This window comes from Nuphar pumila, chromosome 10 (genome assembly GCF_984573655.1).
Source record: "Nuphar pumila chromosome 10, dmNupPumi1.hap1.1, whole genome shotgun sequence".
NCBI classification, from domain to species: domain Eukaryota; kingdom Viridiplantae; phylum Streptophyta; class Magnoliopsida; order Nymphaeales; family Nymphaeaceae; genus Nuphar; species Nuphar pumila.
Genome location: NC_143258.1, coordinates 105,593,154 through 105,617,842, shown reverse-complemented (window position 1 = coordinate 105,617,842; position 24,689 = coordinate 105,593,154). Strand labels below are relative to the sequence as shown.

At 41.2% G+C, this 24,689-nt stretch overlaps 1 protein-coding gene across 1 annotated transcript in view; it reads right to left on the bottom strand.

Annotated features, from left to right (window-relative positions):
* The window catches only part of HAF01 (HAC13 protein (HAC13)), a 166,497-nt gene that overhangs the window by 97,326 nt on the left and 44,482 nt on the right, over nt 1-24,689 (bottom strand). The window contains exons 8-12 of the mRNA XM_090019611.1: nt 22,655-22,826; nt 19,193-20,264; nt 12,606-12,808; nt 12,089-12,326; nt 11,414-11,750 (exon numbers count right to left, since the gene is read on the bottom strand). Of these exons, the coding sequence (XP_089875737.1) occupies nt 11,414-11,750; nt 12,089-12,326; nt 12,606-12,808; nt 19,193-20,264; nt 22,655-22,826 (2,022 nt within the window). The remainder of the gene's footprint in view (nt 1-11,413; nt 11,751-12,088; nt 12,327-12,605; nt 12,809-19,192; nt 20,265-22,654; nt 22,827-24,689) is intronic.

Below are 24,689 nucleotides of genomic sequence, written 5' to 3'. Positions count from 1 at the left end.
TAATGTTTTCGATATCATAAGTCAAAATTTTGGGGCGTTACAACTTGCTATCAGAGCCAGATCAGAAAGAGGTCAATCTTGACTATTGAGCATCACATCGCTCTGTAAGTAAGTCTTTGATATTTTATAGCATGTTTAGACTAAATTATATTCTTGTTTTATTCGTTGTATCGTCGGATAGATGGATCTGTTTGTTGGTTCTAGTGGTAGTTACAGTAGGGGCACGCGTAGGGTGCGTGGCCGTTCCGTAAGTGAGAGGGGCGGACATGGGATGTTCAGGGCTGGTTACTGGGCTAACCGCCTCCTCTACCCATTTTTACTGATGAGCAAGGCTTCCCACTACCGATCGCCTACCAAATACCCTTGGCACCAACGTGGGCTGAAGTGTACGCTCGAGAAGTTGGTTTCGCGCCTACACACGTTCGGGTGCACCATCAGACACCACAGGAGTCATCGGGAAATTTTGTTCCCCCTGAGTTAGCAGAGGAGTGCGTATTCTGTGGAGAATCAGGGCACACCAATGATGCTTGCCTCCACAATGCCGAGCATGACGGCAAGATTGCAATTTCGACTGCAGGCGAGCAACCGCCACCTCCAGCAGACCCAGTGGGCGGTGTATCACCCACATACACACCTGCGACGGATTCTTCAAGTTATAGTCTTGGCTCACCGGAATATACTTCAGCGACGCCCCTCTACGGACAGGAGACCTCCTACTGGGAGCCACTTCCCTTCACCCCTAAGCGCAGATTCAGGCGCACAGGCAATACAAGGAAATATCTTAGGAAGTACTCTAGCCGTCCCTAAGGGGAGGTAGCACCTACCCAGTTTTGTTGGAGTCTGTGAACTCATTTATAATTACATAATGGAACTTTTGTTTGTGTACCAGCACGGCTGGATTCAAAATAAATGACTTTCGTAATAAAGATCTATAATCTGTCTTTGCTCCTATACTTAGGTCTTCTTGTGCGTCTTAAGTATTTTTGACTCTTAACCTTGGTTGCTTTTTAAGGATGGCGGGAAACTCAAGCAACAGCATAGCTGATGAGTTGCGTGGGCAGAGGGGATTCATGATGAATACCCTCAACTCCTTGGCAGAGGCAATTCGTAACCAGGGTCGTCCCCAGCAGGATCCGGGTTCTCTTGTTGGAAATACACCAACCGCCACGTATGAAAAATTTCTGAAGCTTGACCCTCCTACCTTCTCTGGCAAGGTTGACTCTGACTTGGCGGAGAGTTGGGTCAAAGAGGTGGAACGGGTGTTCCAAGTGTTGTCTGTCCCTGACGATAAGAAGACGATGTTCGGGTCCTTTCGATTGAAGTACGACGCTCGCGAGTGGTGGGACACTACCCGGAAGGTGCAGTTTCCAGGCGCGGAGGTGATTCCTTGGGAGGCCTTCCGGAGGGTTTTTCTCGGAAACTATTTCCCTCCTCATGCGAGGGAAAAGAAGGTGGAATTTCTGGAGTTGTGCCAAGGCAGCTTAAGTCTGAATGAGTATATCGCCAAATTTCAACGGTTGGAGCGCTACTGTCCTCACCTATTCGAGGATGATCATTCGCGGGCTGGGAAGTTCATTCGCGGGCTGAAGGAAGCACTCAGGCATAGGGTTCTCACCAGCATGCCCGCGACTTTTTCAGCGGCGGTAGCAGCAGCCACCCTACTGAACGAGGATTGGGAGCGTTCAAAAGGTGTGCAAGCCAAAAAGTCACCCGCGTCAAGTGGTGATCAGAAGAAGACCTATTCCGGCGGCCCAGGGCAGCGGCCACCATTACCAGTGAAGACTGAGGGAGGGAAGAAGCAGTTCCCACCGGTAAAGCGCCAACGACAGCAGGGCCATCCACCGCCGAGACAGTCGTCTGGAGATAACTGCCCCAGGTGCAAGAGGCCTCACGTGGGACAATCTTGTCCGCGGGACACTGGCGGATACCTGTACTGTGGCAAGATGGGTCATTTCATATGCGACTGCCGGAAGAAAGTAGCAGACGACCTCAAGCGAACCGGCAACGTATCTCAGCCTCCTCGACCACCTCATCAACAGCAACAACGAGCACAACCAAGCAGTGGCAGGGAATCGGGTCGAGTTTATGCAGCCACGGTCGATCAATTGACAAAAGGGGATCTCGTTCAAGGTACCATTCTTGTTGATGATCAAGCAGCTTTTGCACTCTTTGATTGTGGTGCTACACACTCGTTTGTTTCAGAAAAAATCGTAAAACAATTGCATATAACTGTAAAACCACTTGACAATGCTTTAAACGTGTATAACCCCGTTGGAAAAAGAACACAGTTTGCACCACTTACATACCTGAATTGGACGTACTTGTGGCAGAGCGGCACTTGTCTGCTTGTGCTATCTTGCTTGAGATGACAGAATTTGACGTCATCTTAGGCATGGATTGGTTGCACAAGTATCATGCCAAGATATTTTGCCGTAATGGCAAGATCGTTTTATTACCTCCAGGCTTTTCGAGAGTAGAATTCAGAATTCCCAGACCTGTTCGAGCAAGCCGGACGATCTCGGCGCTTAAGGCGCAGAACTTCTTGCGGAGAGGATGCACTGCCTTTTTGGTTAGTGTTATACAATCGGATCCAATGCCTATTCCCATCAGTGAGCTGGATGTGGTTTGCGATTATCCCGACGTTTTTCCTAAAGAACTATCGGGACTTACACCGTCTCGTGAGGTAGAATTCAATATTGAATTGCTACCAGGTACGATGCCGATCTCTAAAGCACCTTACAGAATGGCGACAGCTGAGCTTGAGAAGCTGAAGAAGCAGTTGCAGAAGTTGTTGGATCAGGGATTCATTCGCCCCAGCGTATCTCCCTGGGGAGCTCCTGTGCTTTTTGTGAAAAAGAAAGACGGGACCTTGCGTCTGTGCATCGACTATCGAATGCTCAACCAGGCCAAAATAAAAAACAAGTACCCATTGTCGCGTATCGAAGACTTGTTCGATCAGTTACAGAAGGCTAAGGTTTTCTCGAAAATCGATCTTAGGTCTGGATACCATCAACTCAGAATTAGGAATGATGATATTCCTAAGACGGCCTTTCGGACAAGATACGGACATTATGAGTTCATAGTCATGCCGTTTGAACTGACCAATGCCCCAGCAGCTTTCATGGACTTATTGAATAGGGTGTTCAAGCCATTTTTGGACACCTTCGTGATCGTGTTCATCGACGACATCTTTGTGTACTCAGAAAGTTGAGAGCAACATCGGGAGCATCTAACCATCGTGTTGAAGACCTTGCGAAAGGAACGCTTGTATAACAAGTTCTCTAAATGTGAATTCTGGCTCGAAGAAGTCATGTTTCTGGGACACGTTATTTCTAAGGAAGGAGTGCCCGTAGACCCTGCAAAGGTTGAGGCTGTACTTAGTTGGCAGCAACCAAAGAACGCACGTGATATCAGAAGTTTTCTTGGACTAGCGGGTTACTACAGAAGATTTATTCAGGATTTTTCAAAAATTACGTTACCCCTGATGAAGTTGCTAAAGAAAGAGGCTAAATTCTTATGGGACGAGAAGTGTGAGGCGAGTTTTCAGTTATTGAAGGAGCGACTTACCAGTGCTCCTATTTTGACCTTACCTTCTGGTAAAGGCAGATTCGTGATTTATACGAATGCCTCTGGGTCAGGCCTAGGGGTTGTGCTGATGAAGAATGGGAAAGTGATCGCTTACGCTTCTCGACAACTTAAAATTTATGAGAAGAACTACCCAACTCACGATCTAGAGTTAGCTGCGGTGGTGTTCGCACTGAAGATATGGCGACACTACTTGTATGGGGAGCAATTTGAGGCATTCACTTATCATAAGAGCCTTAAGTATCTATTCTCGCAGAAAGAATTGAACATGAGACAACGGCGTTGGCTTGAATTCCCCAAGGATTACGACTTCACCCTCTCCTACCACCAAGGAAAGGCGAACGTCGTGGCTGACGCCCTCAGCCGCAAAGCACCGGAAGTTTCGATTAATGCCTTATTTGCTAGATGGAGGTTGGTCGAAGACCTAGCCTCTTGGGAACCTTTCGCAATCACTCAAGGTTCAATCGGCTTATCCCACCTTGTTGCTCAACCTGAGCTACTAGCGAGGATCATCAATGGACAGAAAACAGATGCACGCTACGAGAAGTTGAAGGCTCAAGCGATACTGGCAGATACACATTTTCGTCTGAAGGAGGATGGAAGTATATGGTTGAAGGAGCGTCTTTGGGTTCCTGACGACCCGGTCCTTCGAGATGAAATTCTTGCGGAAGCCCACAAGTCTAGATACACCATTCACCCTAGCGGCACGAAGATGTTCATGGACCTACAACGTAGTTATTGGTGGAACGGTATGAAGCGAGACATGGCTGAGTATGTCTCGAAGTGTTTAACGTGTCAGCAGATCAAGATCGAGCACCAGAGACCCGGTGGGGTCATGCAGTAGATAGAGATCCCTCTATGGAAGTGGGAGGATGTCACCATGGACTTCATAGTCGGTCTACCGAGGACGCGAAGGAAGCATGACGCGATTTGGGTGATCGTCGATAGACTCACCAAGTCTGCTCACTTCCTACCTATCTGTCTCAATCAATCGTTGGATAGTCTTGCTGATCTCTACGTTAGAGAGATTGTGAGATTGCACAGTGTTCCAATCTCGATTATCTCCGATCGTGATCCTAGATTCACTTCAAGGTTTTGGGGGCAACTTCAGTTAGCGTTGGGCACAAAGTTGAAGTTCAGCACTGCGTTTCACCCTCAGACTGACGGGCAGTCGGAACGTACGATTCAGATCTTGGAAGACATGCTTCGAGCCTGTATGATGGACTGGAAGGGAGAGTGGGATTCCCACATCAGTTTGGCGGAATTTGCGTATAACAACAGCTATCATGCGAGCATCGGGATGGCCCCATATGTAGCTTTATATGGGAGGCCATGTCGATCACCTGTTTACTGGGACGAGGTTGGCGAACGAAGATTGGAGGCACCTATAGTTTTGCAACACTATACTCAACAAGTGCAAATGATTCGGGAACGACTCCGTACCGCTTAGAGTCGGCAGAAAAGCTATGCAGATAGACGCCGACGAGAGCTTACCTTCGATATTGGCAAGATGGTTTTTGTTAAGGTATCTCCGACGAAGAGCGTATTTCGGTTCGAGAAGAAGGGAAAGCTAAGTCCTAGATACGTCGGACCGTTCGAAATCCTGGAGCGGATTGGAGAAGCAGCTTATCGCGTGGCGTTACCTCCTCAGTACGCCCAGATCCATAATGTTTTTCACGTATCCATGTTGAGGAAGTACGTTCACGATCCATCGCACATCATTCATTATGATGATGTGGACATTAGAGGAGACATGACATTCGAAGAAAGACCGGTGGAGATCGTCGACAGTCGTGACCAAGTGCTAAGGTCAAAGACCATTTCCTTTGTAAAGGTTAGGTGACAACATCATGGAATTGACGAATGTACTTGGGAACCTGAGAACGATATCAGGGAAAAATATCCTGACCTGCATTTTGATTCTTTAAGGCAATAAATATTTCGCGGACGAAATTCTTTTAAGAGGGGTAGGATGTTAAACCCACAACTTTAAAAAAAAAAAAAAAAAAAAATTTATCGGACCCGGGCCGGCTCGGGTCCGGACCCGACCCGGGCTCGTCATCGGTAGGGTTTAATAACCTGACTCGAGAAGGGGATTTAGAGAAAACACCCTTCCCGAGCGCCGCTCCCCGCCAACAAAATCGGGCGGATTAGGGAAACTCACCAAGGGTTTCCCCATTCATTGCCCCCCTAAAGCTTTTAAAAGCACTACAGGAGGGCAAAGGGAGGCACAACCCTCCCCCCCCCCCCCCCGTGCCGACCTCCTCCTTCTCTGTGCACGCCTCCAGCGCCACCAACGCCGGCCACCGCCTCCTAGGTACGCCGTTCTCCTCCCTCTTCTCTTCCTCACACCCCCCTCTCTGTCACCTCGCCGGGAGGCCGACAGGCGGCTCGCAGCCCCAGTCGCGTCCTCCCACCTCCCCTGTACCCATCGGGGGGCCGACAGGTGGCCTATGGGGCCCCTGTCGTTTCCTTTTCCCTCTGGGAATTCGGCGAAGTGTCGGCAGGGGACCGAGGCCCCTACGACACCCCCCCTCACCCCTGTGGGTGATTGGGAAACCAACGGGAGGTCGGTTGCCCTCCCTATCACCCCCGCCCAGTCTCTCTCTGGCAGGGGTTAGTCCCCCTGCCACCTCTCGATCACCGGTAGGTAGGGGCAATGCCAGTGCCGCTTACTGTTTCCCGGCAGGAGGGGGCTCGCCTCGCTGTCTCTAGGGTTTTGGAGCGCAGGGGTAGTGCCCCTGCCGCCTTACTGTCTCGGCTGGCAGAGGCAATGCCCCTGTCGCCCTTTGTTTCGCTGGGCTGGCAGGGGCTCGCCCCCTGTCGCCTCTTGGCTTCTGGGAGGGCAGGGGATATCCCCCTGCAGCCCCTTGATTCTTGGCACGCAGGGGCTTGTCCCCCCTGACACCCCCCGTCCTGAGCTCTCTCCCTCTCTCTGTCGGCAGGGGTTGGCCCCCTGCCTCCTCTCGACTGTCGGCAGGGGCTGGCCCTTGCCTCCTTGTTGTTGTCGGCAGGGGCTAGCCCTGCCGTCTCTTGGCTGTCGGCAGGGGCTCAGCCCCTGCCGCTTCATGGTTGTCGTCAGGGGTTGCCCCCCTACCGCGTGGATGTTGCCGCCTCACTGTTGTCGGCAAGGGCTCAGCACCTGCCGCTTTGTTGTTGTCGGCAGGGGCAGGCGCCCTGCCGCCTCGTTGTTGTCGGCAGGGGCAGGCCCCCTGCCGCCTCGTTGTTGTCGGCAGGGGCTGGCACCCCTGCCGCCTCGCTGTTTTTTTTTCGACAGGGGCTCATCCCCTATCGCCCTGCTGTTGTCGGCAGGCAGGAGCTCGCCCCCCTGTCACTTGTCTGTTTTCGGCCAACAGGGGCCCACCCCCGCTGCCTCTCTCTTTTCCAATCGACAGGCATGTTTTTCTATTTCTCCGCATGATAAATAAAGTAGCGCTGAATTCTCATACTTTTGCAGACATCGTATCGAACCTCGCTCTGGCTCTGCGGCCTGAGCCTCGTATCATCTACACGCGTAGACGCACGCAGCTGCACGACATCCCGAGGTAGGGGAAAGTCGCACGAAGAGTTTGTATGAACAAAATAAAATAAGACTTCTGAGATAGAATAGCTATTTTACATACCTGCTTATCTGAAGAAGTATTAGCTGGTCAGAGTTTTACTCATTTTGATTCTTTTGAAATTGCATGCTTAATGTAAATTCTTTGGGTAGACTCATTCTAGAAAGAATCAAGTAGTTTAATTGGCATACCTGCTTACCTGTACGATTACTTAACGCGTGATTGTCTGTTCAGCATGCTTATTCTTTTGAAACTGCATACTTAAGGTAGACTTTGTGAATAGACTCATTTCTGGAGAGAAAACCACTGCAATTGTTATTGTAACTGAACCTTAAGGCAGGTACGGTATGAATTTTATGTGAGGTCATGGAGTATCTTGAAGTGGGAAATCAACACTTTATTGATTTTGATGTGATAATATCGGCCTCCACAGGCCAATTGCTCAAAAGAGCAATACATGTCATGTATGAACCAAAAGAATCATAAAACATTATATGTTGCCCTCTCATCGTAGTTGTACCTCTAGGGAGGTACAACCATACTTTTTGGACAAGTACGTCCCATGTGGGTTACGATGGTTGGAGGATGAGGTTGTAGCAACCTCGATGCGTGCAATTAGCACAATGCTGAGATCACATAAATGGTGACAACTCGCCTTCACAGGCAAGATGCTCGAGGGGGGTCTAATAGACCAGAGCATGTAGGATGGGGCGGCGGTTAAGAAACCCCCGTCGTACCCATTCGACCTTTACGGTTCATCAAGGAAGAGGATGGATGGTACAAAAATTCCGATGGACAGGTTGTTAACAACCACCCCACAGGCAAAAGACTCGGCTTCCCCAGTCATCGGAGTTAGGGGAATTGTGAATATCATAAATTATCCTAGGTGGTAGCTCCCAGGTACTTCTGCAGAAGTTGGATGCATCCATGGGCCACGAATGCCTTTGGGGATTTACTCTCTTGGTCACTTACCATCCCCTTAGGAGCGGAATCAGTCAGTCATCCGGGTTAATAAAAACACCTGACATAATAAACCCTCGGATCGGTCTCGGCTGTTTCTACGTTTCGCGTTTGTGCGTACCCACAGGTCAGTTAATATCAGAACTTAAAGAATATCTTCTTGAATAGTTGTAGATGATTGAGATAGAATAGATTACAATTGTATTGATTGTTTAAATATCATAATTGCTTATCTCATGAATGTCCTGCTTTATTTTTATTCTACTTATCTGTTTGTTCACCTACTGGTTTGTTATGAAACTGACCCATTTCATGGGCAGGTGAGGAGTAGGACTTCACAGGCGGCCGATGGCGTGGTGCAATATGGATCAAGATTTATCTTCTTTCTGCTGGCGGCTTGGCTCTGAGTCTTTTTGAGTTTTCTTTAGATTATTGAACTTTGGAAAAATGTTCATTTTGTAATAAACTGCAGATTTTTAATCTATTGCCTTATTTCCTCAATTCGTTTAAGTTGGTGTTCATGTGAACGATGGTTTTTCAGTTAACGTACCCAGAATTGTTGACTTATGCTCCTTTCTAAATGTCTTCCGCTGTGGTTTTTTAAAGTTAAAACTTTAAATCTTTGAAAGGTTTTTCGATAATGTTTTCGATATCATAAGTCGAAATTTTGGGGCGTTACAAAATTACTTAGAAGGTAAGTGCATGTATTTCAGCTTGGAATGGTCAAATGTGATTTGACTTATTGTTTATAAGAATTATGAATGCATATGAAAATGATGCAATGATCTTAGATGCATATATATATATTTATGAGATGACTTATATGACTTGAATGCATATAGATTATGCTTTATTATGTGAGTTAAGGTTGAATAGAATATTAAGTGATGAAATATTTTTAAATGCTTTATGTTCGAATGCTTGAAATGAATGACTCATAGGATGTTATCCCCTTGTCTATCACTTGACGATTGATGAATAATATATCATGTCTTTACTTTTAAATGCTTGATATGTTTTCCTTACGTTTGAGTTTATGTTGCTTTACCAGACTTTAGCGAGTCTGACCATGTTTTATGGGGGACAAGTAAAGTATGATGAGTTGTTGGAGCGAAGGACTGATCGAGCTGCATCCTTGAGGGTCCACTCTTACCTTGCGATCTTGGTAGACATGATCTTTTCGTTTTAAGTACTTGATCACGTAGAGACTGAGTTATTGTTTTTATACTCTGATTTGAAATGAAATTAAAACTCTTCATATTTCAGTTTTATATTGTATGTGATTTGAAATGTGTATATCCCATACATTTTGATTTTATTGTTATCTCTAGTGTAACTCCGCCCAAAGTCTTAACTGTTTTTTAAAATCGTTTATGCATTATAAGATCTGATTTACTTATAAAAAAAAATTGGTCTCGAAATTTCAATAATTAAAGTTAAAATTTTTGGGGCGTTACACTTACACTTTGCTTCTATCTTCTCCCTATGTGAATAGCAGAGCATGAATCCCGAGGCAAGTTCTGACAATCCAAGATCCAATTTTATATATATGAAAAAATATATGGTGGTTTTGTACCATGATACATACGAATGTACATACTATTGTTTGTGTGGATCTAGACAACAAATGGTAGATCTAACGATACAGATGTGTTTAACGTGGTTTATTTACTATGATAGATGGTTTTATCATGTTTGATACACCACAAGATCTCAATTTCGAGATAGTAAAAAATCAAAGGTTCACAATTCATGAAAAATAAAGGTGGTTTAGAAATGGTATAAAGCATTATATTCAATCCACTTTAAAACATGAACATAGTAAAAAGGGGTCACCAGAATATGTCAGCTGGAAATAATGTGAACAGGAGTGTGAACTAGGCATTTCCAACACTTTTTTTTTTTAAATCCAAGCCTGCAAATGCATTCGGTGTAGTTCATTTGCTAGGAATTGACAGTTAGATCATGTATTTTCAATGAAAAAATGAGATTTGGATGCTTGAATATTTACGAAAATTCTGAGCCGTTGATTTTCAAGCCTTAAAAGATCCTTCTTCAGATGATCCAAGAGTTTGTTTTTGTAAAACCAAGCATCTAGATCACATTCGTACAGTGAAATTTAAGAAAAAAAATCCATGAAATACTCGTTTGATACTCAAGTTCACAGATTTCTACTTAACATATTCTAGTGGCACTAGTAAAAAGAACACGTCAAACATGATCCAAAGATTAGATTTTGCATTTGAAGTTTAGATCTATGAAAATCAAGTGGGTACCACCATAGAAGCACCTTGTATATATATAACTGCTAGAATATGAGAACTACCGGTGTGAACTGGGTGTTTCCAACAATTTTGCAAATCCGACCATGCAGATGTGTTCATCACGGTGAATTTGCTAGGAATCCACTGTGGGATCATGTATTTGTGATAAAAAGATGATTTTGGATACTTGAATATTTATGAAAATTCTGAGCCATTGATTTTAAAGCTTTAAAAAATCCGGTTTGTTCATCATAATCAGATAATTCAAGAGCTGGTCCCTATAAAAGCAAGCATGTAGATCACATCTGTACAGTCAGATTCAAGAGAAAAGAACCAAAAACCCATGAAAATCTTGGTTCACATGGTAGTCTTCATATTTTCAGCTCTCTCTCTCTCTCTCTCTCTCTCTCTCTCTCTCTCTCTCTATCTCTCTCTCTCTCTCTATATATATATATATATAGAGAGAGAGAGAGAGAGAAATGGGTCTATGCTAAACCCATTTGGTGCTAAACAACGTGCTAAATGGGTTTTTCAGCTTCTCCGGTGCTTTTTATGTGGTTCCGGCCCTATAAATATGTTGGGCATGGTCAATTTAGTAAGAATCCACACCTGGATCATGTGTTTTCGATGAAAAAAGTGATGTTTGGAGGCTCAAAATTTTACAAAGATTTTGGACCGTTGATTTTTTGAACTTTATAAAAACTCACCCATGTGTTGGAATCAAACGCTTCAAGAGCTGATCCCTATAAAATCAAGTACATAGATCACATCTGTACGGTCAGAATTTATATGAAAAAAGCCCAAAAAATCTATTTAGCATGCGGTTTAGCACCAAATGGGGTTAGCACCAAATGGATTATATATATATATATATATATATATATGCATGAAAAGTTAAAAAAACAAAACAAAAATAAAAAAATGAACACAATATGCTGCTTCCAACAGAAAAGGTTATCGAAAAAGAACAATATGAAGAATATACATGGAGACCATTAACCATTACATGAATAAAAAAAATACAAGTTCAGCCGAAGGGCTCACCTGTTGGCCTACAACATGCAGTCTATCAATGCGTCTCAAAGAAAGCTTCCCTTTTGATGAGCGCACCAACAAATAGTCCATAGTGGACACCTTATGGGCAAATATAGGAGCCCGATACATATTTGTTTCTAAACATGACTGGCAGCAGCCAGGCCTGATATCTCCCAAAAAAGGTGACTTATCCGCTGGTTCAAGTGTAAGCATGGTTCCCAAGCTATGATTTCCATTCCTTAATGAAAGAGCGGTTTGATCATTAGAATTTAATTTCTGATAATATGTGCAAAGCCTTGCACCCATTCCAACATTTCCCAGAAGCAAGGGCCTCTCCTCACAATATCTAGTCAAACAATAAAAACAATGAGAAAGAGAGAGAACAATGTACAGAAAAGTAATATAATACTGGTTAACAAATACCAAGATGTATGATGGTGTCTATTACAAAAAAATATCAGATATATTTTAATTATAAACACAAATTGGAAGTTCCCATAGAAAACTTTAGTTGCAATGGAAGGCGAGTAAGAAGCTTAGAACAAGCAGCCCATTAATGTTGGTGCACACAAATACTTTGGCAAGAAGTCGTGGCCAGCAGTCAAATGGAAAATACTCATTCCACACTACTCTATGCAATAAGTTAAAGCAAATAAGGTTCACAAACTGTGTGATGCAACTTACTCCATCAAAAATACATGCCCAACTTTTACAGAAAGCTCTGATTTCTTCTTGAAGGCTCCAGGAGGACGTAAAGGCTTGTTCTCACCAGGAAGTCTTTGTGCCTTTGGCCATAAATGTATCTTTGTTCTCACAAGATGCAGAACAGAATTTGGTCGTACATTTTGTTGGGCAAGAGTTTTAAGATCTTCAAGCTCTTTGCCAGAATAGAATATTTTCACTCTTTCAGAAGATTTAAAATCTGCAATAAAAAGAGAATCACTAGGTCTACAAAAAAATGTTGGCACATTCTGCTTAAACAGTAGCACCTACAGTGTGAAAACACCAAACCAGATGTATACACAATTTAAAGCAATGATACTGTTAGCAGCAACAAAGTATCAAGCAGTATAAAATGTAATTAACACTGATATGACAACTACACATATGAGAAAAGAGTAAGAAAAGTACCAAAAAGGTTCAACTACAACAAGGATCAAGATGACAAATATATTGGAAAAGACATGGGGAGTCTACTAGCCTAGTTTTTTTGATGCTTTTGTTTTGAGGGCCAACACAGCATCTGTGGCATCCACTTGCAGCTTGCATCCTTTCCCTCCCATACTTTTCAGTATAATTTTGATGGGCCCCTCTGTAGAAAGCTGTCCCTGCTCCTTTGCAGCAACTTCATTATCGTGGGGGAACCATAAAGCCTTCGGCCTATGAAAATTAGCAATATCTTTGCTGTGCCAAACAAATTTTTCAGTCATTGACAGTTTTCAGGAACACAATAAAATTTATAATAAAATCATATATTTTTACACTAGATAAGAAGAATACATGACAGCAATTCAAAATGATATTCTTAGCAATTAATTTCAAACTTCCTATCAGCAATTTTAAAAATCCAAAAAAAAAATGGTAAAGAAAGCATATACATAACACTGATAAACAAAAGCCCACTAACAGCTGGAAAATTAGCAAAAGAATTTGTTAATCATATCAGTGATGTGTATTTAAGTTGCAAAAACTACACAATGACCTCTAAATGAGAATTGATTTCACTCTTTTTTTGGATAATCATATTTGGACTAAAGATAGCATTATCTGAAGGATGGGGAGCTAGCAAATGGCCCTTCAACATTTCTTCAATGCAAGAAACATTCTGTTCATAACTATTGAAACAGTTAGTTTTTCTGGATAATCAAATTATGACTTAGGTTTAAAAAATAACGTTATCTCAAAAATGGGGAGCTACAAAATGACCTTTCAACATTTATTTCAATTATGAAATATTCTGGTCACCACTATTCAAATAAGGGGCCAAGCCAAAAATAGACTAACAAAGCTGGTCTTTGAAAGCTCCATATTCAGAGATTCATTTCGCAGATTACCTCCAAGGACCAAATTAATTCACTACCATTTTCCACCAACAACAATGATAGAGACAAGTGTGTGAGCTTCTCTGTTAAAATACATGTAATTCATATATACATATATATATTTATATATATAATACCCGATAGGGGTATTTTTGTCATTTCACAAGTACCCGATAGGGGTACTTGTTTTTCTTATTTTATTTTCCTCTTTATTTTTTGTAAATCATTTTTTTATTTTTTGTTTTTTGCTCACACAAAAGGGGCCCCACCATGTAGTCGATGGGGCCCCCAACGGTCACATTTGTGACCGTTGGGGGCTCCCAACGACTACATGGGGAGCCCCCTAGGTGGCTCTCCTTTTGAGGCCTCTTGGCCCTCCCCCTCTCCTTCTCTTGTGTATAAATAGGGGTGAACCCCTCTTGTATTTCTCACTCTTGAGAGCTCTCTCTCTTTCAATAAGAGACATTTATATTTTTATGTTGTGTTGTCTCTTGTGGGTTTGGGTATTAGCCCTTGTTGTTTGTTCATTAGTGGATGTTGTAAGTGCTTAGTGCACTCTTTGTTTTTCCGCATATTTCATTACATGGTATCAGAGCCTTGTGTATGCTCTTCTTCTTAATATAGCTAGTTGTGTAGCTATATTTTGTTCTTGTTATATCTCTCTTCTTTTTATCCTCTTGTAAGTGATTATCATGGAAGGAGAACAAAAGATTGATCTCTCCTTCAAGCTCAATGGATCCAACTACATGATGTGGGCCGCCGCCATGGAAAACAACCTCAAGGGGAAAAAGCTTTGGGGATACGTTATGGGCACTATTCCGGAACCGCAACTTCAACTAACTAAGATGGAAGGTGATCAAGAGAAAGCTCTTGAAGGAGATGCCCGCATGAAGGCCATTGAAGATCACCGATCTAAAATAGAAGATTGGGAAAGTAAGCATGCCAAGATTCTTGCTTGGTTCATGAACAATGTGGAGCTCAAGATTTGCGCCAACATTGCCAAATTTCGGATGGCAAATGAAGCATGGTTCTTCATGAAAGGTATGTTTACCCAAAAAGACCTTGCTCGTCAATTCTTTCTTCAAGAAAAAATCCGGACTATCAAGCAAGGAGAAATGAGTGTTAGGGATTACTTTAGCACTCTTGGCCCTCTATGGGATGAGCTATCTTTACTAGAACCAAAATGGGTTTCTAGTATAGATGTGGAATTAAGGAGAGAACAACTGGAAAAAGAACACTTTTTCCAATTTTTACATGGGCTTAGGCCCGAATATGAGCAAGTTAGATCCTCCCTCTTACATAGATCAAAACCTCTTCCCTTGGAAGATGCCATAGCCGAAATATGCCAAGAAGAAACCCGTCTTGGCATGATTAAAGGAGGAGATGATGTCTTGGCCGTATCAAAACCCGGCAACCACATGAAAACTTAAAAACCTCCACATTTTGGAAGACAAAATAACTATAATGGCAATTATAGAAAAGCCATTTGCCACCATTGTCAAGAACCGGGTCATATAAGACCTAATTGCCCTAAGTTGAATGAAGCACCAAAAAATAAGGTTGCTTCCGTTGAAGAAGCTACTCAAAAGAAAGAGGAAACAATCAAAGGAAATGACTCTTTTTCTCTTGCTCAACTATCGGAAGCACTTCAAACTCTACTCAAGATTCCATCAACTTCGGGTGCCGCCGTAGCTTCTTCCTCTCCTCCAGGTATGTCGTCTTGGATCATTGACTCTGGAGCTTTCTTTCATATGACCCCTCTTGAAAATGAGCTTTCCGATTTATGTAATAATTATAAAAACTCCTATGTTTCAACTGCCGATGGTACATCTTTACAAGTAAAAAGTTTTGGAACCTTAAACTTTTCAAAAGATTTCTTTGTGCCAAACGTGAGAGTTGTACCTCAACTTAATTTAAATCTCCTCTCTGTTGCTAAAATATGTGATCATGGATGTAAAATCTCCTTCTCAACTAAGGATTGCTCTATACAGTATCTCCGGTCCGGGAAGCTGATTGGGCAAGGCCATAGGAGGGGAGATCTCTATTACATGAGCAACTTGAAACTCCCCACTAACTCTTTTTGTAACCATGTCCAAGATAAAAATATTGATATTTGGCATCAAAGACTTGGACATCCAAGTTTCTCAAAAATGTACTCTTTTCCATTTGGAAAGAAATTTTGTAATGAGAAACATTTTGTTTGCAAGAATTGTATTTTTGGCAAAATGAAATCTACTCATTTTCCAAACCGAACTTTTGTGTCCAAAAGACCTTTTGAGTTAGTCTATTCGGATGTTTGGGGTCCTTCTCCCGTCATGTCTAAAGGAGGGTACTCCTATTACGTCACTTTCATCGATGACTACACTAGGTATGTATGGATCTGCTTTCTCAATTTAAAATCCGAAGTCTTTGACTTTTTCAAAAAATTTCATATGATAGTTAAAAATCAGTTTTCAAGTAATATCTCTACTCTTAGATCCGATTCGGGTGGAGAATATTTATCAAATGAATTTCAAAACTATTTAGAAGTAAATGGAATTTGTCATCAAAGATCGTGTCCTAGGACTCCCCAACAAAGCGGCTTGGCCGAAAGAAAGCATAGACACATCATAGAAACCACTAGGACACTCCTTATTTCCAAAGAAATTCCAAAGAATTTTTGGGCCGAAGCGGCCTTAACCTCAACTTACTTAATAAATAGAATGATATCTTCATCCTTACAAAATACATCTACATACGAAAAACTATTTGAAAGAACACCCGACTTCAATAGATTAAGAGTCTTTGGATGTAAATGTTTTGTCCTTACTCATAAACGGGACAAATTATCTCCTAAAGCTGTTGAATGCGTGTTCTTGGGTTATGGAGAAAATCAAAAGGGTTTTAGATGTTTTGACTTGAAAAATAACAAACTCTATGTATCCAAAGATGTAACATTTTTGGAAAATGAAAATGGTTTTGTGAAAACTAAAGATATTGACGAAAGTGAATATACTTTTTTATTTGAACTTCTATCTCAAGAAGATGAGACTCCTCAAGAAGAGGAAATCTCTAATGTATCTTTGAATGACCTAGAGGAAATTCCTCTTGATAATGTTATAGATGAGAATAATAGACCAATCCAAACATATGTTAGGCATGGTCAACAATCTCAGATGAGTGCCTTAGAAAAATACTCTCAAGGATCCAACATAGAAGAAACCTCGTTAAGGAGATCCAGTCGGATCTCCAATCCTCCTAATAGGTTTGTTTCCTATGAGTCCCTAACTCCAAGATATAGAGCATGTCTAATTGCGTTGCATTCATTTCATGAACCCTCACACTATAATGAGGCCAAAGATATTCCCCAATGGGTTGAAGCCATGAACGTAGAGCTTAGTGCTCTTGAAAAAGCAAAAACTTGGGAAATAACTTCGTTACCCACTGGAAAGAAATCAATAGGATGTAGATGGGTCTTCAAAATTAAAACCAAGAGTGATGGTTCATTAGAACGTTATAAAGCACGGTTAGTAGCTAAAGGATATGCTCAGGAATATGGAATAGATTATAAAGAAACCTTCGCACCTGTTGCTAGAATGACTAGTGTTAGGACTCTTATTGCTATTGCGTCAGTGAAAAAATGGCCTATCTATCAACTCGATGTTAAGAATGCATTTCTAAATGGCGAATTAAATGAAGAAGTTTACATGGATCCCCCACCTGGAGTATGTATTGGTAAAAATAAGATTCTCAAACTTAAAAAGGCATTATATGGTTTAAAACAAGCCCCAAAGGCTTGGCATGATAGATTTAGTAATGTAATGACAAGTTTGGATTTTCGTTCATGTTATACTGACACTGCTTTGTTTGTGAAAAGTGCAGGGTCTTCAGTAGTTATTTTACTACTTTATGTTGATGATATGATCATCACAGGAAGTGATGAGCAAGGCATTAATGATATTAAAAAGTTTTGAAAGAGAATTTTGATATGTCTGACCTTGGTTTCTTAAGATATTTTTTAGGAATTGAAGTGGCGTACTCTCCTCGAGGGTACATTCTCTCTCAGATGAAACTTGCTGCTGACATCTGTTCCAAATCTGGTATCTCCGATGATAAGAAGACAGAAACCCCAGAAGTCATCAATGCAAAATTAAGGTTGGAAGATGGAACACCTCTCGAGGATCCTACTCCCTACCGGCAACTTGTTGGGTCTCTAACCTACTTATCCATCACACGGTCAGACATTGCTCATGCCGTCCACTCTGTCAGTCAGTTTCAACATGCACCTACAACCGTGCACATGAGTGCAGTCTTAAGGATTGTCAGATATATCAAAAATACCATAACTAAGGGAGTTTTTCTTTCTTCTGCCTCGTCACTTGATTTAATTGCTTATACTGATGCAGATTGGAGAGGAAATCCCAATGACCGGGTCTCAACTATCGGATTTTGTGTTTTCTTATGTGACTCTATGATTTCGTGGAGATGCAAGAAGCAACACAAAGTATCTTTGTCCTCGACAGAAGCAGAATATCGTGATATGGCCACTACAACCATGGAACTTGTGTGGCTAAGAAGCCTCCTCAGTGATATGGGCATTGTCATCTCTACTCCTTCGAAGATGTGTTGCGACAACAAAAGCGCAATCTATATTGCAAGCAATCACACCTTCCATGAGCGTACTAAGATATTGAGATGGACTGCCATTACGTTCGGGATGAATACCTAAGAGGAACTATAGCACTACCTTACGTCACATCAGAGTACCAGTTGGCGGACTTCTTCACTAAGGCTCTTGCGGCTCCTCGGTTTTTGTTTCTTCTTAACAAGTTTTCGGTTATATCCCCGTAAAGCTTGAGGGAGGGTGTTAAAATACATGTAATTCATATATACATATATATATTTATATATATATAATACCCGATAGGGGTATTTTTGTCATTTCACAAGTACCCGATAGGGGTACTTGTTTTTCTTATTTTATTTTCCTCTTTATTTTTTGTAAATCATTTTTTTGTTTTTTGTTTTTTGTTTTTTGCTCACACAAAAGGGGCCCCACCATGTAGTCGTTGGGAGCCCCCAACGGTCACAAATCCTTTTGAGGCCTCTTGGCCCTCCCCCTCTCCTTCTCTTGTGTATAAATAGGGGTGAACCCCTCTTGTATTTCTCACTCTTGAGAGCTCTCTCTCTTTCAATAAGAGACATTTATATTTTTATGTTGTGTTGTCTCTTGTGGGTTTGGGTATTAGCCCTTGTTGTTTGTTCATTAGTGGATGTTGTAAGTGCTTAGTGCACTCTTTGCTTTTCCGCATATTTCATTACATTCTCAACCTAGGTCACCCTAAGATGATGCCATGTTACCAAATTGTCAGTTAGCAGTTGTTGGCAATTGGATTGCTGGAGGGTCACCATGTCCCAAAAGTCCCATTACATTCAGGTATAGTTGTGGGTATATGTGTGTGGGTTCATGTAAAGCATAAATGTAGTGGCCAACTTAAGCCACTGCTTTTTAAAGAGAACATACAAGAGCAACATTGCATAGGCTAGCATTTTCAATCTAAAAAAAAAGGAGTCAAATCCTGCAGCTCAATGACTTGATGGCATTCAGACAATATAGCAGCACAACTATGGTATCTAGCTACTAAATACGAATGAGAACAATCTAAATGTTAACCAACCAAAAAATTACATGTTTGAGCAAAAGAAAGTGATCCTGAAAATTAAGTTGAAAAGGAAAATAAATAGATAGAGCACTACTTGTTCTTACTTGCTCAACTTAGTTTTCATTGTCTGTAGCCTCAGTGCAGGTACTGAATGCATAACTTTGACCCCATGAACAGCACGCTTTTTAGAATGTGTCTTTGATTGCTGAGAGGCCTTCCTGCTGGAGTAATATTTGTCATTGGAAATATTAAATCGACCAGCAGAAAGACTTCCCTGATTATGAGCTTCAGGATACTCTCCTGAAACAGACCTAACTGGTCGTGTAATTATCATTGCTCTCGCATGGGCACGAAGATGCCTACCATCCTTGTTATCAAAAACCTCAAAAAGCATTTGATCATCTTGAAGATCAAGAATGAGCTTTGGCTTTGGGACAGCTTCATGTGGTTCCCAAAGGATATTGTCCAGCCAGGAACCCTCTAGCAGTTCTAAATTTTTCACGGAGGGTTTTACTAGATGCCTTGCAACATTTCCTTTCCATGATTCTTCTTTCACATTTCTCTGTCCAAGTTCTGAATAAGGAGAACCATCTAAATTTGAGTGCACTTCCAACCTAAGAATTTGAGGATGATAGTTTCTCTCTTGAGTCGTGAACGAGATTCTATTGATGGACTTTGCAGATTCAAAAGGCTCCACAGAGACAGGATGACTGTGCAGGAAAAGGTTGTGATCATTTTCAGGATGCTCCATCCCAGGTTCCGCCTCCTGTATTTTCTGCCCCGGTTCAATGTCAATATCTATAGTTGTACAACTCTCCATATGCTCCTGATCCCGAGGTGGAGAGTTCCCCCAAACTATGTCATTTTCCCAGTCATACTGCTCTATTGGATCAAATATAGGGCTGAATAATGATGCATCTGATAGATAGAGATCCTTGATGGTACCCTCTTTCATTGGCCGAGCAACAAGAGAGGAATTCTCTTGATCTATGCAGTTCATAGATGATGTTAAGCTGACACCAGGCTTGAGATCCATATCAGTATCCCTTAATGTCTCACATTCTTCTATTGTTGTAGTGCACACTTTACTGAGGGATGATCTTTGGCATGAGCCTTTTAGAAAAGCCTCCTCATCCTCTTCAGCAATATCTATAGTATCCATTGTCTTAAGAAAATCTGCACGGAGAAAAAAAAAAGAATCCTTTTAGTGTAATAATAGACCAACCAAAATAAAAGAGATGCACTTTTACAACCATGATTAAAAAGACATCAGACACAGTAATTTGCATACAAAAATAAGCAAATTAGATACCAGCGACAATCCAAATTTCAATCCCAATTTCATAAATCAGGAGAAAATGTGATTCCTAGAGAATCATCTGCAAAAACTAGCAACAATGATGACTATTTATAACGTCTAAACTGACTTCATAGTTAGACTGACTGCTAAAGAGTAAATGGTGCATGGATTAAGCGTATATCCATTTTAGTGATGCATTTTTACAGTAGAATTGTGAAGGGGTAACAACCAATTTTCCTATAACGGTTGGGTTACATCAAGGATCTGCTTTAAGCCCTTTCCTATTTGCTATAGTGATGGATGAGCTTACGAGATCAATTCAAGAAAATGTGCCGTGGTGTATGTTGTTTGCTGATGATATTGTTTTGATTGATGAGTCTAGAGCTGGGGTTAATGCTAAGTTAGAATTATGGAGACAAACATTGGAAGCAAGAGGTTTTAAGTTGAGTAAGAGTAAGACAGAATACATGGAATGTCGGTTTAGTAAGCAACGAAGTAGTGATGGGAGTGTAGTGAAGCTTGGTGAGCAAGAAATACCGGTGGATGATTGTTTCAAATATTTGGGATCTATCATTCAAAAGTATGGAGAAATTGATGGAGATGTAAATCATAGGATAAAGGTTGGGTGGATGAAATGGAAAAATGCAACTGGAGTGTTGTGCGATCGTAGAATGCCATTGTGGTTGAAGGGAAAGTTTTATAGGACGACTATTAGGCCCGCTCTACTATATGGTACGGAATGTTGGGCTGCCAAGAGACATCATATTCAAAAAATGAGTGTAGCTGAGATGCGTATGCTGAGATGGATGTGTGGAAATACAATAAAAGATAAGATTCGGAATGAGGAGATACGTAAGAAGGTAGGCGTTGCACCCATTGAAAATAAGATGAGAGAGAATCGTTTACGGTGGTTTGGACATATTCGGCGAAGGCCTAATGATGCTCCAGTTAGAAGGATGGAGAAATGGGAAAATATATTAGTTAAAAGAGGTCGGGGTAGGCCTAGGAAGACATGGATGGAGGTGATAGGAAAGGATATGAATGCTTTGAACCTCACCGAGGACATGGCATTGGTTAGAAATGATTGGAGGAGAAGGATTCATGTGGAAGACCCAAAATGATTTTCTTTTTTGGTTCATATCGCCGACCCCAATTGTTTTGGGATGAAGGCGTAGTTGTTGTTGTTGTTGTTGTTGTTGTATTTTTACAGTAGAATTATGCATGCCCCCATGATACATATTAATGTCAACAAACAATAAAGCAGAAGGTAAGGTCATTCAAACAGTAGAACTTTAAATTGTAATAACATAAAACAAGATGGTACGAACAATAGCAAACTTACCAGCAGATTTTATTACCTCAGTATGAAAATAGAAAATACAATGATTGGAAACAGAATACTGCTACCCCATATTGAAAAGCTATAAAAAAATAAGGTGACAGTGGCTCAAATGGCGTTCGTGAAGCTCGTATACATGGCTGGAAAAGTGTTGGCATATGCACCGCTAGAGCTGGCACATCACCAACACATAGCCTAGGCAGGTTAGCCTGACAAAAGCCATTCCTGAACCAGGCCGTGTTGTTAAAGCTAGGTGCAGGTTCAAAATGTAGACCCACTTAAGCATTAGGTTGGATTTCATTTTATTTAGGTAGTTCAAACTTCAAAGCCAAACCTGATGCCCAGAACTGAACCAGACCCATCCAAAACCCAGTAAAAGTTATGCGATTTTCTACAAAAATCTATGATTTTATTATATGCGATCAGAATACATTTTGTTAGGTGTTAATATGCTAAAAATATAATAACATTAAAACATCTATTAATAAACTACAGGTATTTTAGTTTGTATATTCAAATATGCAGCTTTTATTCTAGTTCTAGTAAACTAATGTAACCGGACCTGGGTTGCCTGATCCAGACTAAACATGATTCTTACTCAAGCCTGAACGAGCTTAATTAAGTCAAGGGTCTAGGTTTGTGCAACCAATTAACCTCAATCTTATTCTGCCTGGCCCAAGTCATTGTCAAGTTAGCCTCAAACCAACCCAAACCCGATCATGTAACATATGGATCATAACATTTCAAAATGTCATCACCAACGACAAGAAGCAATTGAATAGATAACTTCCAAAAGTTTCACTATCAATCTCGCTTGTGGTATTGTATACTTGGATTTTCATGTAAATACATTGCATAGTAAGTGAGAACAATCAAAGCAACTATATATCAAGTTTAATCTTTATACAGGAATTACATTTTACAAACCTCTGGAAATAGAATATCTAGGATAAACCTTCTTATCAGGCTTCCTGACTGATTCATGGACACCAAAAATTTCTGAGAAACGTAAAACCACCATTCCATCTTCTATACACAATACAGGCAAGGAAGAACCACTTTTTTCATTTAACTCTGTCTTTGCTGCCTCCTGTTCACCCTGATTGTCACATGAAAGATGCATGTAGACAAGAAAACAAATAATGAAAGAAAAAAATGAAGAAAGTTTGAAGCACAGAAAAAAAAAGCCAGATACACTTAACATAAAATCCATCACAAATGACATAGCAATAACGTGCATCATATGAAATATACACATCTTGAAAAGAACAGCATCTTCTGAAGAAAAAAAAAAGGACGAATCTGCAGTGCCAAAGAAAAGAATAGAACAAGGAATGGATCGAACCGGATCCGATCCATATGATCCAAATTAATATGGATTTGGACTCAATCCAAGACCTATGTTAATTAGGATCTTATCCAGTTTAGGATTCATATGGATTTTGGATATGGATTTGGATCTTGGATCCGGATCTAAAACCTAGATACAACAAAATTAAAGTCATAAAATCAGTGTAAAGGTTTAATTTGGAGATATTTAATGTTAAAAAAACTCGGAGAGGGATAAGGCACCTTCTGAAAAATTTTGGGTAATTATTAAATAATAAATAATTAATAATTAATTGTTTTAATAATAAAATTAATAAATTCCAAAATTTATTGGATGAGAGCAGCTAAGGTTTATAGAGGGGGCGCCACCCTCTAAAGGATTCTATAGTTGCCAATGAAAAAAAAAGTAAGTAAATAAAGAAAAAGGAAAGAGTTTGAAAAAGTCAAACAAAAATCTAATGGGATATGGAAAGGAGTCGGAGATAGACCCCCTGTATGGGAAGCTCTATCTCCAGCTCACATTTGAGGAAACCCTAGAAGGGGGCGTCACCCTCTAGAGGCCCTCATTATAAAAACTTCAAAGAAAGAAAAGAAAGAAAGGAAAAGAAAGAGAGAGAGAGAGAGGAGAAATTGTGGGAGAGGAAGAGAAAAGAAGAAGAGGAAGGAGGAGATCCACCTTCTTCTTCGGGCATCCGACAATTTTTTCAGTCTTTCTCGATTTCCGAACAAGGTACGAGTTTTTCTGTTGATTCGGAGGGGAAAAAGAGCCTAAATTGGATTTAGGTGATGTTTTTTAAGGAATCCATAAAATCTGATTTTGGATTTCTATGCTTGGGTTATGAAAAATCGGTATATCCATGGTTGTTTATGTGTATTTCAGATTTAGAATTGATTTTATAATACAAGTATGTTTTATTCATAATCAATGCATACATACATATGTGCATCAAGGCCTATATATATAAGATGTTGTGTTCATACACAAAGCATGCAAGTATATGTTGGGTTTTATTTCAGATCTCTGTTTTTTTTTTTTTGTAAACATAATCTGTCATGCAAGTATATGCTGGATTTTAAAATCTGTTAAGCCCAGCCGACCCCCAGTCAGCTGGGCAGTTGTATGCACTGATAAGCCCAGCCGACCTGCATTCGGCTGGGCAGGCCCACAATCTGTTAAAACCCAGCCGAGCACAGGTCGGCTGGGCAGATTCACTTGCTGTTCAGGCCTGACCGACCTGCGTTTGGCTGGGCAGATTCAAAATCTGTCAATCCCAGCTGAACGCTGGTCAGCTGGGCAGATTTAAAACAAAAAAAAAAATGGTGCAGTTCTGGGCAGGTTTATAATCAGATAAGCCCCAGCCAACTGTGTCGGCCGGGCAGTGGTATATGTTGTTAAAGGCCCAGCCAACCTGCAGTTCGGCTGGGCAGTTTCTAAAAACAAAAAACAAAACTGGGCAGTATATATGTTGTTAAAGCCCCCAGCCGACATGCAGTTCGGCTGGGAAAATTCGTAATTGTATAAAAAACTGGCTAAATTCAAAAATATAAAACTAGGCAGGTTCCAAAAGTAAAACGGGGCAGTTTTCAAGAGAATAATAAATATGCATGTTAAATGTCCAGAATTACCAATGTT